This window comes from Culex quinquefasciatus, chromosome 1 (assembly GCF_015732765.1).
Source record: "Culex quinquefasciatus strain JHB chromosome 1, VPISU_Cqui_1.0_pri_paternal, whole genome shotgun sequence".
NCBI lineage: Eukaryota > Metazoa > Arthropoda > Insecta > Diptera > Culicidae > Culex > Culex quinquefasciatus.
In genome coordinates this window covers 123,411,372-123,430,237 of record NC_051861.1, presented here as the reverse complement: position 1 = coordinate 123,430,237, position 18,866 = coordinate 123,411,372, and the positions used below count along the sequence as shown (strand labels likewise).

The 18,866-nt window shown below is 35.1% G+C and overlaps 1 protein-coding gene across 2 annotated transcripts; it reads right to left on the bottom strand.

Annotated features, from left to right (window-relative positions):
• Window positions 1-1,997: 1,997 nt before the first annotated feature.
• Window positions 1,998-18,776, bottom strand: LOC6038308 (protein trachealess). 2 transcript variants are annotated; one of them, XM_038249327.1, is made up of 4 exons: window positions 18,579-18,776; window positions 13,161-14,249; window positions 12,977-13,083; window positions 1,998-3,064 (listed from the first exon to the last, which is right to left on the bottom strand). In XM_038249327.1, exons 2-4 carry the CDS (start codon window positions 14,243-14,245, stop codon window positions 2,436-2,438), a joined length of 1,821 nt encoding a protein of 606 aa, XP_038105255.1. In that variant the 5' UTR covers window positions 14,246-14,249; window positions 18,579-18,776; the 3' UTR covers window positions 1,998-2,435. The 2 variants fall into 2 exon arrangements, with proteins under 2 accessions (XP_038105255.1, XP_038105256.1); XM_038249328.1 differs by having other exon boundaries at window positions 12,977-13,074.
• Between the last annotated feature and the right edge of the window lie 90 nt (window positions 18,777-18,866).

The following is an 18,866-nucleotide window of genomic DNA, read 5'->3' as shown; positions in this document are numbered from 1 at the left end:
TTTCATATGTTTTTTGGGATCCAAAAAGACATCTTTTGAGCCAGGATGATGCAAAATCTGGTTCCAGAGATATTAATTTTCACAAAAGAAGATTTTTTTTATATTGAAAATGGGGAAACTTTTAGCCTTCCTAACCTGATTTTAATAGCAATCGAATAGTACTTTGGTATTTTTTTTTTGATAAGGTGCTCTGTTTTGGAATTACAGCCCTGAAAAAATATTTTTGAATTGCTGAATAAATTTCCTACAGATTTCTCTCTGAGAAATTTTCTCAATTATTTTACGCCAATTTTTTGAAAAAAATATGATTTTTGAAAACGTGGAGGAAAAGTCGAAAAAAATAAAAATATTTTAAACAAATCGTGCATCATTTTCGAGTTATATTCACTAAAATATTTTTTCTTGTTGATAGCTTGACTATTTCTACATTGTAAAAATCACGACCAAGCTTGACCACTCGAAATAATTTTTTATATCGAAAATATCAAATATTTAAAAAAAATATGCTTCAAAGATATTGATGATTCAACCAATGTTTGCTGAGATAAAACCTCCGAAAGAAAATTATTTAGGAAAAACCTAGGGAAAAACGATGGTTTTTCTACATCACCAAAATAGCTTATAATTTTAAAGTGACGATAATTCTGCGTCATTTTTTTCACGATCTCTTGAATAAAAACATTTTCAAAATGTTTAAATTAACCCTTACATTTGATATGGTCGAAAATTAAGGTTGTAACCCTCTACACTACAGCCCAAATTTTTTTCTAAAGTTTTTATTTTTCCCGTGTTGAGGTCATTTTGAGCAACTTTTGTTCTACGAAAAACTTAACTTCTCTTGTTTTACATTTTTCTTGTTTCATTTTTAATATTTTAATTTGCATTTATCTTGTTTAGTTTATGTTTGTTTTTGGTAGTATTTGGCCTATTCTACCACCTCCTATCTTTACATTTTGCCTATCTAATTTTTTCATGGTTTTACAGTCACTTTTTCAATTTTTTGCTTGTTTTTTTTCTTTTCTACTTTAAAATGGCACCATTTTTGGCGATTTTTTAAATCGAAACCCGTCTAAAGGCGGGGTTGAGTTGTAGAGGGTTAAGAATACAAAATTAACAACACTACCAAATGAATTTTAATAACTCTGCCCATAGCTCAAAAGATGGCATTTTATTGTCATCTACAACATCCAAAAATGAGATTTTTCAAAAGTAATTATTTTGCGCAATACATTTTTTTTTGTAAAAAATCGAATAAAAAAGGGGTTTTATGAGTTTAATTATTTTTTGTGTGAAGTTTTAAGTTTAAAGCGGTATATACCAGACCAGAAAATCCGTTTCCAAGATGGAGATTTTGTACGGACAGCTGTCAAAATTGTATGAAAACTTGTATGGACGAATTAATGATGCAAAATTACTTCTTTGGTAATAGAAAATGTGCCCACAAATTTGATACAAATCAGAAAATTAAAATAAAATTTAAAAAATAGCAAATTTTTTGGAGAATTGCTCATTTTAGATTCCAGTGTTGGTATTCTCGCGCACTCGCGAGAAACAATTCTCTCTCTCGTGTTCTCGTCGTGAGTCCAGAGCTGCCGAGAGCAACTCCGTAGTAACAGTTCAATAGGGCGAATCTGCGATTGTAAACAAGCAGTCTATCTCTCTTTTACTTGACGTGAACTGTCACTTGAGCTTACTCACCAATTACCCGCATTCATAAGCACGATAAACAAATTACTAGCTTAGAACGAACGGCTAGCACGAGGCGCTCGCGAGCGCGAGCAAGGAAAGAAAAGTATTACTAGGTTTCCTCCCTCGCTCGCGAGCGAGCAAAGCTTTCCTTCTTCTCGCTCGAATTCAACACTGTTATAGATAAATCTCCCTCAAACACTCAAAAAGTCGATAATGAACAACTTTTTTTTTTTGTTTTCGGATGAATTAAAACACACACAAGAAATACAAATCATATCAAATTTTGACTAATATCCAATAGTCCTAAAACATAATATAGCATTTTATTTTCCACTAGTATAGTTTTACATTATTTATCATTTCATGTTGTCCTGTCTAGCTTTGATAATCCTAAAAAGATAATGATTTACAATAATGTTACTAAACATACTTTGAGTGTTCTAATTTCTAATATTCGATAGAGTATTCTAGATAGATGTTTATCCTCCTCTAATGATACTGACACTGGTTGGTAAGTTATTCCACTTAGTTTGTAATAGTACGAGTGCGATTAATAACAATATACCTTACAACTGGTAGATTTTAAATGCCCCTTAAGTTACACAAGGAAGAAGAGTATTTGTTTTATTATTCGGTACGATAGAGTTGGTAGCAAGCAATAAATACGGCCATTATTGGTACATGCTCAAGCACAGCTGGAATGTAGAGTTTTATTTAACAATAATTCTAAAAAATGCTCCTAAATTCTAATGGTTCTCCTGCAGAATCTTCTTCGACGACGTCTTGTTCAGCACCCGAATCACGCTGGCCCGGTTCGACGAGGACGCGCTCTTCTTCCCGTTCGAGGACTTTTTCTCCCCCGCCACGTGGTTCTCCCCGACCAGTCCACCTCCGGTGGCCACTCCACTGTGCGCGGCCAACGACAAGATCGGACTGCCGGCCTTCAACCGCTTGCTCGTCGACTTGAGCTCGTCCCGATCCTTCTTCTCAAACATCAGCCCCTTGTGCGGCGACTTTTCTATCAGCTCCTTGTGGTCATCCCCGATGTAACCGGCGTCATCCTTCACCTCTCCGGCCAGCTCGTAATCGATGGCGGCCGCGGCAGCAGCTGCAGCAGCAGCGGCAGCGGCCGCAGCCCTCTTTGCCTTGGCCGCGGCGTGATAGTCCGTGTGGACCACGTTCGGCATCTGCGAGATGTCCAGGATGAGGTTTTCCCGCTCGGGCCGGGTAATGATGTAGTTGACGCAGATCACCGTCTGGTCGGCCATGTTCTTCGTCTGGCAGACCATCGTGCAGCACGTCTGGATCCAGAAGTAGCCGGACGTTTTGTTCAGGATGCGGTAGAAGGGCGTCAGGACCTGGCCCTTTTGGATTACTGGTGGGGAGTTAAAATTGAAAAAAAAAGTTTTTAGACAATTCTGTTGTACTACTTTTTTAAACATTTTGCTATTAACATATCAAAAAGGTGAAATATTCAATAAATATTACGCACTTTTAAAATGTTAGAGTTGATTCCAATACTTAAAAAATATGATTTTAAAAAGAAAATTTTACAAATGTTTTTTTACATTTAAAAAGATCACTAGTTTCTGAGATTCGGATGAGACTTAACCCTCTACAGGCCGATTTTTTTCCTTCTCTTATTTTATGTTTTTCTTGTTTTATTTTTAGTATTTTAATTTACTTATATCTTGTCTAGTTTATCTTTGTTTTTGGTTATATTTGGCCTATTCCACATCTCCCATCATTATCTTTTGCCTTTCTAATTTTATCATGTTTCTACAGTTTAACTTTTTCACATTTTCTGCTATAGAATGACACCATCATCATTTAAATTGTAAAAAAATGCGTAAAGGCATAGTCTGGGACACTACAAAAATTACTGCATACTTATTTTTACTAAAAAATAGGAAATTTTATTAAAAATCACATCCAAATCTAACCCCTAAAAATGTTTTTTTTTTCAATGTTGGCAAATTCAACTTTCAAACCAATTTTTTTTTGAAAATTTTAAAGGTTGCTCTTTTCAATGCTTTTTAAGGATCAAAAATTGGTTCAAAAATAAATTTATTTAATTCGCTGTATTTATATAAAAAAAAATACAAGCCAAAGCTTCAACATTTCAACATTGCAATAATTAGTTTACAAAAAATGTAAGATTCGACGAAAATTTAAATTTTTACAGAAAAAAAACCTTTTTTTGGCAAAAAACATTGAAAATCCACTAAAATTCAAAAGATTTTTGAAAAACTTTGAAAAATATATTTGCATCAGGCTTATCGAAAAAAAATTGCAGGAATGAAAAATCATAGACACCATTTTAAAAAATAATCGAAAAATTGAAATTTTCCAGTTAAAATTAAACTTAAGGTGGCTATATTTTGAAAACGGTGCACTTTATTTAAAAAACTGTAAAGTACTTTTCAATTGTAAATTTGATTTTACAAACTGAAGACAAACATTTTTGCGACCAAAATTTTTATTTTTGCGAAGTACATTTTTTTTTTAAATATGACTCAATGGTATTTTTGAATGCTTTTGTATGGCTGTTGTGGTTTTTTGTCCCCATAACAAAATATTAAAAAAAAACAATAACATGGATTTTGTGAAAAAAATAATAAAAAAAAATTAACAAAAAATTTCCGAGTACCATTTTTTCTGAATAGTCAATACCTGCAACTTCGCCGAAGACACCAAACCGATCAGAAAAATCCTTCAAAAGATACAGATTTTCGAACACTTACGTACTATTTTTCTATGCATAGCAGCTATCCTAAATTGTATGGAGAATTGTATGGGTGAACCAAAGACACAAAATGTATTTTTTGGTCATAGTAAGGCCCCCAAAAAGTTTGAGAAAATAAAAAAAATTAAAGACCGAAATCGGCCGGTGAGAATTGGCCTGTGAAACTGTCCCAAGAATTCGAAAATGCATTCTTATTTCCAATTCGAACTAATTTTCATTGAGGAAGTATTCAAACAATCCTATTTAATAATTAAACTTTTCAGAAATTTTAAAATTTGTTGAATACTTCTTTTTGATGTATTTTGAACATTTTATAAAAATCATAATTTTCATCGTTTTATCATAATTTAAAGCTGGTACAAATTTTATTCAAAGTTTTTGTCTTTCTGCTCAAATCAAGAATCAAAATATCAATTAATTTACGAAATTATTTTTCCTGCTGTTTATTCGACCGTATCAATAAATTTCTAGGTTAGGTTTTGGCTTTCGGTCTGTTTGGGAAATCAAAACACTTTTATGTTCTCTTCATCCGACGTTTCAACCCGTTTTGGGCCTTTTTCAAGGAATCTAGGGGTAGATTTATTGGGTAAGGCACAAAAACATAAAAAAATGTACACTTATGCTAGGCTTACCGAAATGGGAGTGTTTATCGTTAGGGGATGCTCCGTCAAGCACAGAACTGTCTGGTAGCGGGGTAAACTGTAGTTTCAGAAAACAAATAAATATTTCTAAATGTTTTTGTGCCTTACCCAATAAATCTACCCCTTGATTCCTTGAAAAAGGCCCAAAACGGGTCGAAACGTCGGATGAAGAGAACATAAAAGTGTTTTGATTTCCCAAACAGACCGAAAGCCAAAACCTAACCTAGAAATTATTTTTTCTCAAAGTTTTATTTCTTTTTCAAATTGTTTTAAAATATATTTTAATTAGTTTTCAATCGATTGTACAGTTTTTTTTTCAATAGAAATGTCAATCTTGCCCTCTGATTTTTTGAGCAATTTTAAAGGAAACTTGAAATAAAATTTGTTATGGCCTAACTAGCCGTTGCGAATATTTTTCAAAGTTTATGTCCCCTCCCAACCAAAACGCATTTTAATTTTAGCATTTTTTTATTACCAAATCAATTCCAGTACACTCAACCCCCGGTGGTTGGTCACTTTTTCGTTTGACACTTTTTTAGTTTGTACCCCGTTGGTTGGTCAAAGTCAAACTAAAAAGTGACGAACTGTCACTTTTTACACGGTGCTCACGCACACTATCAAAACAAACGTTTGGTAGTGTGTGTGAACTCCGTGTAAAAGGGGTGTCAAACTAAAACGTGACCCCGTTCGTTTGACAACAGTTGGTGTCAAACCATCGGGGTTTGAGTGTATGTCTGAAACGGATGTGCGACAAATGGTTGAAAGACATAAGGTCGATAAACAAAAATCGAATGAACAAAAGGTCGAATATGAGAAAATGAAACAAATTATCATAATTATAAAATTCTACAAAATTCTTGAAAAAAAATTTCTTGTAAAGTCTGATTTTTATCTGTTAGCTTATCTTTGGTTGATCCATCCATTTAGTAATGATCTGTTTTTTTTTAAATAAACAGAATAACTTCCAAAACATTTTTTAAAAGAATTCCATTTTTTCTTGTTTGTCGTAATATTTTTGTGAGTTTTTCCATTCTTTAAAACATGAGCAGTTCTTCAAAAAAAAAAAAAAAGTTCAAATTTAAATAGTTTCAAAAAATGAAAAAGTTTTTCTACTTAAATATTGTTCCAAGTTTTCTATCTTTTTAAATCTATCTTTCATGGTCACAATAGATCCTGAGACAAATCTGACTTTAAAAATATATATAGCTAAAATAAAGAAGTGAAATAAAACAAAAACATTCAATATTTGTGTATTTAGGCTCACATCAAAATTTTAGTTTCGTAACATGTTTTTTTTTTAATTCAACCTTTTGTTCTTTCGACGTTTTGTCCATTCGACCTTTTCTCCACTTTCGAACATTTGTCTATTCGAATTTTTGGCATTCGACCTTATGTCTTTCGGCCATTTTGTCATACATTCGTCTAAATCCGTTAATTTTTTGAATTTTTTAGAAAATTTCGATGTACAGTAAATAGAAATTTTTCGTCAATACTTTGATATTTTGAAAACTATTGATAGCGTAATAACTGGACCGGATAAAAATAATATAAAATCAATTTTTCGTTAAAATGTTGAATCCATGGCTTGTAATTACAACTTTTATAATTTCTATTACCACCCCCACCAATCCCCTCCTCGACTTTGGTCAGAGTCGAGGGACGAAAACGAAACGAAACTATTGGCACTACGCCCCCCGGGGCATGGCCTTCCTCTAACGTGGGATTTCTGCTCCAGCGCCTCTGACGAGACAGGAGAAACCGGGACCGACGTTTTACTTCACCATCCGATAGAAGCTCAGTGGATAAGGCGGGAATCGAACCCGCGTCTCATAGCATCATCGGGATCGGGACATAAACTTCAAAAAATATTTTCATCAGCCTTAGACAAATTTGACAATTTTATGAATACGGAAAAATACGGTTTTGTGAAAATTTAAATCCTTCGAAACTAAAAGTCTAATCTGCTGAAATTTTATACAGAATTTTGCGATGTTTTTTTACCCATTTATGAAATTAAGAGATTTTTAGTATTTAAGAAATACAATTATTTGTGAAAATTTTAGAATTACATAAAGAACTCTAATCTAGTGAAAATATTTTAAAAAATGGCTCGTCGTTTGATACCAAAATTTTAAATTATTCAAAATTTTAGTATTTTTAATTCTTATTACTAACATTGTGAAAATGTCTTTGTGTCATTTGATACCTATAATGTACGTTATAAAAAATTGAGTATTAAAAACAAAAAATATTTTATATTTTTTTAAATTTAATTTTCTGATCCTGTTCTGGTAGAATTGGTTTTAATTCCCTTTAACACCTAAACTCCCATCCATAAAAATATCCCGCGGACTACCAAGCAAGCGAAAAAAGGTGGAACTCCAACTTTGAACAGCTATATCTCGGCTCCCTGTGGACGGATTTTCGATATCTAAACAGCAAAAGATGCGGACAGATCTCTAGATAATGTTGCTTTTTTGAAAAGTCAAAATAGAGACATTTACCCTAAGTTATTCCCGAAACCATAGGAGCAACTTTTTTTCAGCCCTCTTTTTACTACATGTTTTACATGCAGTTATAAATATTCAATGATAATCTATGTCAAATTCATGCCAGAATGATAGATAATGCTCATTTATTATACTCAAGACCATTTTCGGTTCAATGTGGCCACTTTGGAACCGGTCCCAGGTACTCCGGTGAAACCCGGATTACGCTATATTGTGGAGCATTTTCGGGAATATTTTGGTCGAGGCAACACGCATATCACAGTTCATCATTTTCAAAATCAAGCTCATTGGTGATACCCAAGTCCATTTTTGGACCAATCTGGCCACTTTGGGACCGATTCCCGGTACCCGGTGAAACCCGGAATATGGCAATTACGGGATTATTGGAGGACAATTTTTGACAGGGCAATATGGATGTCAAAGATCATCATTTGCAAAATCAAGCTCATCCATGAACCCCAAAACCACTTTTGGACCAATCTGGCCACTTTGTGACCGGTTCTCGGTACTCCGGTGAAACCCGGAATAAGACAAATTACGGGATTATTTCTGAATAATTTTTGACAAGGCAATATGGATGTCAAAGACCATCATTTGCAAAATCAAGCTCATCCATGATCCCCAAAACCTCTTTTGGACCAATCTGGCCACTTTGGGACCGGTTCCCGGTACTCCTGTGAAACCCGGACTATGGCAAATTACGGGATTGTTTCTGAATAATTTTTGACAAGGCAATATGAATGCAAAAGACCATCATTTGCAAAATCAAGCTCATCCATGAACCCCAAAACCACGTTTGGACCAATCTGGCCACTTTGGGATCGGTTCCCGGTACTCCGGTGAAACCCGGGATAAGGCAAATTACGGGATTATTTCGGAATAATTTTTGACAAGGCAATATGGATGTCAAAGATCATCTTTGCAAAATTAAGCTCATCCATGATCCCCAAAACCACTTTTGGACCAATCTGGCCACTTTGGGACCGGTTCCCGGTACTCCGGTGGAACCCGGAATAAGACAAATTACGGGATTATTTCTGAATAATATTTGACAAGGCAATATGGATGTCAAAGATTATCATTTGCAAAATCAAGCTCAACCATGATCCTCAAAACCACTTTTGGACCAATCTGGCCACTTTGGGACCGATTCCCGGTACCCGGTGAAACCCGGAATATGGCAATTACGGGATTATTGGAGGACAATTTTTGACAGGGCAATATGGATGTCAAAGATCATCATTTGCAAAATCAAGCTCATCCATGATCCCCAAGACCGCTTTTGGACTGATCAGGCCACTTTGGGATCGATTCCCGGTACGCCGGTGAAACCCGGAATATGGCAAATTACGGGATTTTTCCGAATTATTATTGACAGGGCAATATGGATGTCAAAGTTCATCATAATCAAAATTTAGCTCATCCATGATCCTCAAACCCTCTTTTGGACTGATCTGGCCACTTTGGGACCGGTTCCCAGTACTCCGGTGAAACCCGGAATATGGCAAACTACGGGATTATTTCGGAATAATTTTTGACAAGGCAATATGGATGTCAAAGATCATCATTTGCAAAATCAAGCTCATCCATGATCCCCAAAACCACTTTTGGACCAATCTGGCTACTTTGGGACCGGTTCCCGGTACTCCGGTGGAACCCGGAATAAGACAAATTACGGGATTATTTCTGAATAATATTTGACAAAGCAATATGGGTGTCAAAGATTATCATTTGCAAAATCAAGCTCAACCATGATCCTCAAAACCACTTTTGGACCAATCTGGCCACTTTGGAACCGGTCCCGGAATCTCCACTGAAACCCGGAATAAGGCATATTACGGGATTATTGCAGGTCAATTTTTGACAGGGCAATATGGATGTCATAGTTCATCATAATCAAAATTAAGCTCATCCATGATCCCCAAACCGGTTTCGGTTCCCGACATTCCGGTGAAACCCGGAATATGGCAAATTAGTGGATTATTTTTGAATAATTTTTGACAGGACAATATGGATGTCAAAATGTATAGTTTTCAAGATCAATTTCAACCACGAATGCAATTTCTTTTTTTTTCGATATGGCTATTTTGGCAGATGACTGCGGCAATACCAAGATTTTTTTCAAATAACGGGGCTCTTTCAGCAAAAAAAATTACTAGTCAATGTGGATGTCAAAATGAAATATGATGAACTTGTAAACTCAAATTGGCTGATCAAAAATTGCTCTAAAAAATTGCAACAATCCCGTAATTTGCCATAATCCGGTTTTCACTGGAGTACCGGAAACCGATCCTGAAGTGGCCAGTTTGTTTTAAAAGTGGTTTTGGAGATCATAGATGAGCTAAATTTTGAATATGATGAACTCTGAAATCCATATTGCCCTGTGTAAAATTATTCAGAAATAATCCCGTAAATTGCCTTATTCCGGGTTTCACCGGGCACCGGGAATCAGTCCCAAAGTGGCCAGATTGGTCCAAAAGTGGTTTTGAGGATCGTGGATGAGCTTGATTTTGCAAATTATGGTTTTTTGCATCCATATTGCCTTGTCAAAAATTATTCAGAAATAATCCCGTAATTTGTCTTATTCCGGGTTTCACCGGAGTACCGGGAACCGATCCCAAAGTGGCCAGATTGGTCCAAAAGTGGTTTTGGGGTTCATGGATGAGCTTGATTTTGCAAATGATGGTCTTTGACATCCATATTGCCTTGTCAAAAATTATTCAGAAATAATCCCGTAATTTGCCTTATCCCGGGTTTCACCGGAGTACCGGGAACCGATCCCAAAGTGGCCAGATTGGTCCAAACGTGGTTTTGGGGTTCATGGATGAGCTTGATTTTGCAAATGATGGTCTTTTGCATCCATATTGCCTTGTCAAAAATTATTCAGAAACAATCCCGTAATTTGCCATAGTCCGGGTTTCACAGGAGTACCGGGAACCGGTCCCAAAGTGGCCAGATTGGTCCAAAAGAGGTTTTGGAGATCATGGATGAGCTTGATTTTGCAAATGATGGTCTTTGACATCCATATTGCCTTGTCAAAAATTATTCAGAAATAATCCCGTAATTTGCCATAGTCCGGGTTTCACAGGAGTACCGGGAACCGGTCCCAAAGTGGCCAGATTGGTCCAAACGTGGTTTTGGGGTTCATGGATGAGCTTGATTTTGCAAATGATGGTCTTTTACATCCATATTGCCTTGTCAAAAATTATTCAGAAATAATCCCGTAATTTGCCATATTCCGGGTTTCACCGGAGCACCGGGAACCGGTCCTAAAGTGGCCAGATTGGTCCAAAAGAGGTTTTGGGGATCATGGATGAGCTTGATTTTGCAAATGATGGTCTTTGACATCCATATTGCCTTGTCAAAAATTATTCAGACATAATCCCGTAATTTGCCATATTCCGGGTTTCACCGGAGCACCGGGAACCGGTCCTAAAGTGGCCAGATTGGTCCAAACGTGGTTTTGGGGTTCATGGATGAGCTTGATTTTGCAAATGATGGTCTTTTACATCTATATTGCCTTGTCAAAAATTATTCAGAAACAATCCCGTAGTTTGCCATAGTCCGGGTTTCACCGGAGTACCGGGAACCGGTCCCAAAGTGGCCAGATTGGTCCAAAAGAGGTTTTGGGGATCATGGATGAGCTTGATTTTGCAAATGATGGTCTTTGACATCCATATTGCCTTGTCAAAAATTATTCAGAAATAATCCCGTAATTTGCCTTATCCCGGGTTTCACCGGAGTACCGGGAACCGATCCCAAAGTGGCCAGATTGGTCCAAACGTGGTTTTGGGGTTCATGGATGAGCTTGATTTTGCAAATGATGGTCTTTTGCATCCATATTGCCTTGTCAAAAATTATTCAGAAACAATCCCGTAATTTGCCATAGTCCGGGTTTCACAGGAGTACCGGGAACCGGTCCCAAAGTGGCCAGATTGGTCCAAAAGAGGTTTTGGGGATCATGGATGAGCTTGATTTTGCAAATGATGGTCTTTGACATCCATATTGCCTTGTCAAAAATTATTCAGAAATAATCCCGTAATTTGCCTTATCCCGGGTTTCACCGGAGTACCGGGAACCGATCCCAAAGTGGCCAGATTGGTCCAAACGTGGTTTTGGGGTTCATGGATGAGCTTGATTTTGCAAATGATGGTCTTTTGCATCCATATTGCCTTGTCAAAAATTATTCAGAAACAATCCCGTAATTTGCCATAGTCCGGGTTTCACAGGAGTACCGGGAACCGGTCCCAAAGTGGCCAGATTGGTCCAAAAGAGGTTTTGGGGATCATGGATGAGCTTGATTTTGCAAATGATGGTCTTTGACATCCATATTGCCTTGTCAAAAATTATTCAGAAATAATCCCGTAATTTGTCTTATTCCGGGTTTCACCGGAGTACCGAGAACCGGTCACAAAGTGGCCAGATTGGTCCAAAAGTGGTTTTGGGGTTCATGGATGAGCTTGATTTTGCAAATGATGATCTTTGACATCCATATTGCCCTGTCAAAAATTGTCCTCCAATAATCCCGTAATTGCCATATTCCGGGTTTCACCGGGTACCGGGAATCGGTCCCAAAGTGGCCAGATTGGTCCAAAAATGGACTTGGGTATCACCAATGAGCTTGATTTTGAAAATGATGAACTGTGATATGCGTGTTGCCTCGACCAAAATATTCCCGAAAATGCTCCACAATATAGCGTAATCCGGGTTTCACCGGAGTACCTGGGACCGGTTCCAAAGTGGCCACATTGAACCGAAAATGGTCTTGAGTATAATAAATGAGCATTATCTATCATTCTGGCATGGATTTGACATAGATTATCATCGAATATTTATAACTGCATGTAAAACATGTAGTAAAAAGAGGGCTGAAAAAAAGTTGCTCCTATAGTTTCGGGAATAACTTAGGGTAAATGTCTCTATTTTTGACTTTTCAAAAAAGCAACATTATCTAGAGATCTGTCCGCATCTTTTGCTGTTTAGATATCGAAAATCCGTCCACAGGGAGCCGAGATATAGCTGTTCAAAGTTGGAGTTCCACCTTTTCCTCGAGCATGGGAGTTTAGGTGTTAATCAATCTCTAAGCAACCTGGACTTGCTAATCATCAAACACACATGACGAAATCCAGTCTGCAACCTGCTAAAATCACCAACTCCATGCGAATGCGAATCTGGTGGTATCTCGACCACTAGCGTGCCCAGATCCTCGAGGAAGGTGGTGGGGCAACAATTTGAACGGTTTGAAAATTTGATTTTACTGTTTCAAAAGTAAGGTTTTTGACAAAAAGTGCTCAAAATGACATCCCAATTAGGAGAAAATTGTCTTTAAATAAATTCAAACAGCAGAGTGTTAAATATGGAAATTACCCACAAATCCAAAAGATACTCACATTCACTGTGACTCTTCCTCAGCTTGTGCGCATCCTGCCCGTGGCACAGCGAGTAGATGCTCTTCCCGTTCAGCTCGTCCGCCGTGTAGTCCAGGAAGCTAGCGATCCTGCAACGATGCCAAGTGAGTGTTCTTAACCAACCTATCAATTTTTAAAAGGGGCGCGCTCGCACTAAATAACAAACCTATTCTCACAGTGGATGATCGTCAGATCCAGACTGGTCCGGAACACAAACATGTCCGACTCCAGTTTGATCTCATGCAGCGAGGGTGGCGGCAGGGCGATCCCGATTCCGACCATTCCGATGACGGTTTGTCTGTCGGAGGAGGACGAGGACGAGGTCGAGACGTGATCGACGTCGGAGTGGGCGTTTCGTTTGCGGAGGTGACAAAGGAGGAGGATCACCCGGTAGCCGGAGGATTTGAAGTGGCAGCCGCGCTTGGTGAGGGTTGACTTCATTCGGATGCAGAAGGCGCGATCGTCACCTTCGTAGGATTCGGCGAACTGGGTTGGTTTCGGGTCTTTTGAGGAGGCGATCTTCAGGACGGTTTTCTCGGGTGGATCGTCCGCGTAGACGTAGCCCGAGTACTCGGAGTTCTTTTTGACGCCCAGTTGGTGTTCTAGCTCGGCGTGGTCTTGCTTGTGGACGTAGTCGAAGATACTGCTGCCGGTCATCTCCACCTGGGACAGGCCAAGGTAGATCGACACCGTCTCGGAGATGTACAGGAAGCGTCCGTCAACCCCGGTGGACAGCGCAAAGCCGTCCAGCGATTGCAGGATGTGCGTGCCCAAGTGCGTCTCAAACATCTCGTTAAAGTACTGCGGCGAGTTGTAGTTCTGAAACCCGATCGGTTCCTTACACCACGACGGCACCCCATTCTCGCTAAACTCCTTCAGCTTCAGGTAGCTGATCGTCAGCCGGATGATCGACGCCTTGTCCAACTGACTGGTAATCGCAGCCGGCAACGGCAACATCTTCGCCAGCTCGTAAAACTCAAAGTTCTCCTTCCCCCTCCGCGATCGCGCCGCATCCCGGGATTTTTCCTTCCGCAGCTCGATCAGCCCCGGCTCGACCTGCTGCAGGTTGCTGGAAACGGCCGAGTTGTGGCTCTGGATCGACGAGTACGTGATCGGACAAAAGTCCTGCCCCGACACGATCCACGAGTGGGGGAAGCCCGCCGAGTTGGTCATGCTCAGCGCGTTGGACATGATCTGGGACGAACGGTGGAAGTTGCTGTACTCGACTTGCAGCGAGGAAAACGGGAACATAATGCTGGAATAAGCGAAAACAAAAAAAAAATCGTCAATCAAATGATTTATCCCTCGCCTCCACTCTCATTCCTTAATCCCATTTTCCCCTTAACATTTTTTAATACATCCAATTTACAAATACACAACACATCATAACTGATTTGTAGCTTTTGATACGGTATGTCAACGTATCCTTCCTACCCTGTTGATTCGGAGAAAGACATTAATAGAATCTGCCTCTGTGGTTAATTCAACGCAGTAGGCCTGGCCACATTTTAATAAGTTTTCATGCACGTGTTTCACATTTGTGATTGATAAATTTTTAGTTTTGAGCATTCTAACTCTTAAATTCTTTAATTCATAATATTCTCAAAAAAAATTTAAAAAAAATCTTGAAATTTCTTATTTACTTGAATTTTAAAATTCTTGAAATTTTTTAATGCGTAGAAATTTTAATATTTTAAATTTTTAAATTCTTAAAAAAATAAACACTTGAAATTTCTTGAATTTCTTGAAATTCTTGAAATTCTTGAAATTCTTGAAATTCTTGAAATTTTTGAAATTTTTGAAATTCTTGAAATTCTTGAAATTCTTGAAATTCTTGAAATTCTTGAAATTCTTGAAATTCTCGAAAGTCTAAAAATTATTGAAATTCTTGAAATTCTTGAAATTTTTGAAATTCTTGAAATTGGGTCCTAAAATGAGACATAGATTGCTGATATTATTGTTTACAGCGATAAAGCTTATTTTTCTGAGTACAATGACCCTTTGTACGACCACAAAGAGTTTAAAATGGATTTTTAAATCAATTTTGTAAAATTAACCTCGCGGTCCTTCTTGACAGAAAAGCTCCTACTTGACAGCTCGTTCCAAGGGGATCATAGTTGATCCATCGAAAAAATGTAGTCTTGTCAAAAAAAATTTTTGCATTAAAATGAAAAATAGTGATCAGAAATGGTTTTTAATCGTGTTTTTTACCGTTGTACATAAAAATTTACATAAGGCTTTAGTACCCAATTCTTGAAATTCTGAAATTCTTGAAATTTTTGAAATTTTTAATTCTTTAAATTCTTAAAATTCTTGAAATTCTTAAAATTCCTGAAATTCTTGAAATTTTTAAAATTCTTGAAATTCTTGAAATTCTTGAAATTCTTGAAATTCTTAAAATTCTTGAAATTCTTGAAATTCTTGAAATTCTTGAAATTCTTGAAATTCTTGAAATTCTTGAAATTCTTGAAATTCTTGAAATTCTTGAAATTCTTGAAATTCTTAAAATTCTTGAAATTCTTGAAATTCTTGAAATTCTTAAAATTCTTGAAATTCTTAAAATTCTTGAAATTCTTGAAATTCTTGAAATTCTTGAAATTCTTGAAATTCTTGAAATTCTTGAAATTCTTGAAATTCTTGAAATTCTTGAAATTCTTGAAATTCTTGAAATTCTTGAAATTCTTGAAATTCTTGAAATTCTTGAAATTCTTGAAATTCTTGAAATTCTTGAAATTCTTGAAATTCTTGAAATTCTTGAAATTCTTGAAATTCTTGAAATTCTTGAAATTCTTGAAATTCTTAAAATTCTTAAAATTCTTAAAATTCTTGAAATTCTTAAAATTCTTAAAATTCTTAAAATTCTTAAAATTCTTAAAATTCTTAAAATTCTTAAAATTCTTGAAATTCTTGAAATTGTTGAAATTCTTAAAATTCTTGAAATTCTTGAAATTCTTGAAATTCTTGAAATTCTTAAAATTCTTGAAATTCCTGAAATTCTTGAAATTCTTGAAATTCTTAAAATTCTTAAAATTCTTAAAATTCTTGAAATTCTTAAAATTCTTGAAATTCTTGAAATTCTTGAAATTCTTGAAATTCCTGAAATTCTTGAAATTCTTGAAATTCTTAAAATTCTTGAAATTCTTGAAATTCTTGAAATTCTTGAAATTCTTGAAATTCTTGAAATTCTTGAAATTCTTGAAATTCTTCAAATTCTTGGAATTCTTCAAATTCTTGAAATTCTTGCAATTCTTTAAATTCTTTAAATTCTTTAAATTCTTGAAAGTCTTGAAATTCTTGAAATTCTTAAAATTCTAAAAAGTATTGGAATTTTAAAAATTCTTGAAGTGCTAGAAATTCTTAAAATTCTTTAAATTCCTGGAATTCTTTAATTTTTTGAAATTTCTGAAATTCCTAAAATTCTAGAAATTTTTGAAATTCTTGAAATTTGAATTTTAAGATTGTCAAGTTCTTAAAAATTTTCATATTCTTAAAATTAAATTAAAAAAAAATACTTTTTATTCTTTAAAATGTTAATATCTATATATTCCTGGAATTCTTTAATTTTTTAAATTTTTGAAATTCCTGAAATTCTTGAATTTTTTGAAATTCTTGAAATTTGAATTTGAATTTTAAGATTGTCAAATTCTTAAAAATTTTCAAATTCTTAAAATTAAATAAAAAAAAATTTTTTAATTCTTTAATTTGTTAAAATCTATATATTCCTGGAATTCTTTAATTTTTTGAAATTTCTGGAATTCCTAAAATTCTAGAAATTTTTGAAATTCTTGAAATTTGAATTTTAAGATTGTCAAATTCTTAAAAATTTTCATATTCTTAAAATTAAATTAAAAAAAATACTTTTTATTCTTTAAAATGTTAAAATCTATATATTCCTGGAATTCTTTAATTTTTTAAATTTTTGAAATTCCTGAAATTCTTGAATTTTTTGAAATTCTTGAAATTTGAATTTGAATTTTAAGATTGTCAAATTCTTAAAAATTTTCAAATTCTTAAAATTAAATAAAAAAAAATATTTTTAATTCTTTAAATTGTTAAAATCTATATATTCCTGGAATTCTTTAATTTTTTGAAATTTTTGAAATTCCTGAAATTCTTGAAATTTTTGAAATTCTTGAAATTTGAATTTGAATTTTAAGATTGTCAAATTCTTAAAATTAAATAAAAAAAAATATTTTTAATTCTTTAAATAGTTTTTTTTTTGTGGTTTGGTTGTGCGTATTAGCAGAATGCATTACCATGAATACAAAGAGACGAGTTGTTCCTTTTATATATAGCGGAATTCAAAGGAACAACTCGTCTCTTTGTATTAATTTTTTGTTTTTTGTTAATTGTTGTTTAAATTGTTTTTAGAAAAAGTAAAATTCTTGATTTTTTTTCTTTTTCTTAATTTTATATTTTTCTATTCTTGATTGTTTTTAATTCTTTTTTTATAAATAATAAATTTATATCTTTTGACTCTGAACAAATTCGAGGAAAAAGATATAACAATTATTGAAATTCAATTTGTTTTGCTATCATTTGTTTTCAAAATATCTTTAAAAAACAACAAAACAAAATCTTTCGAGATGTAAATTTTGGAAAATATTGGCTCTGGCCTAGCACTAATGAATTTTTTTAAAAAAATATGACTTTCTTATCAAATGTTTAAAAATAACTGAACTTCTTGAAAAAATGCAATTTTTTAATCGAAATATATTTGCTTTATTGATTTTCAATAAATCAGGATTATGTTGAAGAGCTGATAATAGTGTTCCAAATCCACCAACTTTCTAATTAATAATTTTATATAATAAATCAAGACAAATTAAATAAAACTTGAAGAAAATCATGTCAGAATTTTGGAGGAAAAAATATACTTAAAAACCATGATTTGGGGATGCATGCGGAGAAAAAAGACACACTGACAGAGGTGTTAATGGACCATAAATTTCGGTGTTTGAAATGCCAACACCGCTTTTCGCGCGCGAGTACTTTCTCCACCCCCCAGAATGGGCTTGGTCAATGCATTTCAGGTTTTTCAAAGAATTTTATTTTTAGTTTTTTGGGATCTGCCCAGTTCATTCAAAACTACTAAGTTAGATTTTTTTGTAATAAAAGCTTAAAAGAAGTTTCTTCTTTGTAATATTATATAGTAGCCAAACTTAAAGTTTTGGTTTTTGAAATTTTTAAATAAATTATTATTTTAATCAATTTTTATATTGGAATTTCTTTAAAAATACAAATCATCTTATAATTTGATGTTGCCTTATGTTATTTTATTGTGTTGATATTTTCACAGATTAAAATTATTGATTTGTTTCATGGTCGTAAAAGTGAAATATTTCTTGCTCTTTTTTATTATCACACATTTTACATGATTTGATTTTACATATTTACACTTTTCAATTGTTTAAAACAATTACCGTTCCTTCAAAAAAGTGCCACGAAGCGCCCCCATTCACACACCCCCCAAAAATTCCCCATAAGGAACCGTTTTTCGATGTTTGCATTTCGAGCCGAAAACGCAAATCAGGTTCCTCGCTCGGCCAAGTCCCAAAGGTTTATCCTTCGAGAAAACACTTACGAATTCGCTTCCACGTCGGTTCCGGTTCCACAGGTTTCTTCCCGAGTCAGGACACTCTATAGGAGTTCAATGTTTGTCTTCTAACCCACTAAAAACTCAATTTAAATTCGAATTTTCCTGCAACTTTCCAACCGCACAAGTCTCCTAATTGCACATTTTCGGACTTTTTTGTATTCTCTGGAAACACGTTTGGCGAGCGCGCGAGCGAACCAACGAATGAAGCAGGCAGTAGGCCACACGGAGAAGTTTGAGAACGCACCCCATCACAGGTGATAGCGGGAGGACCGC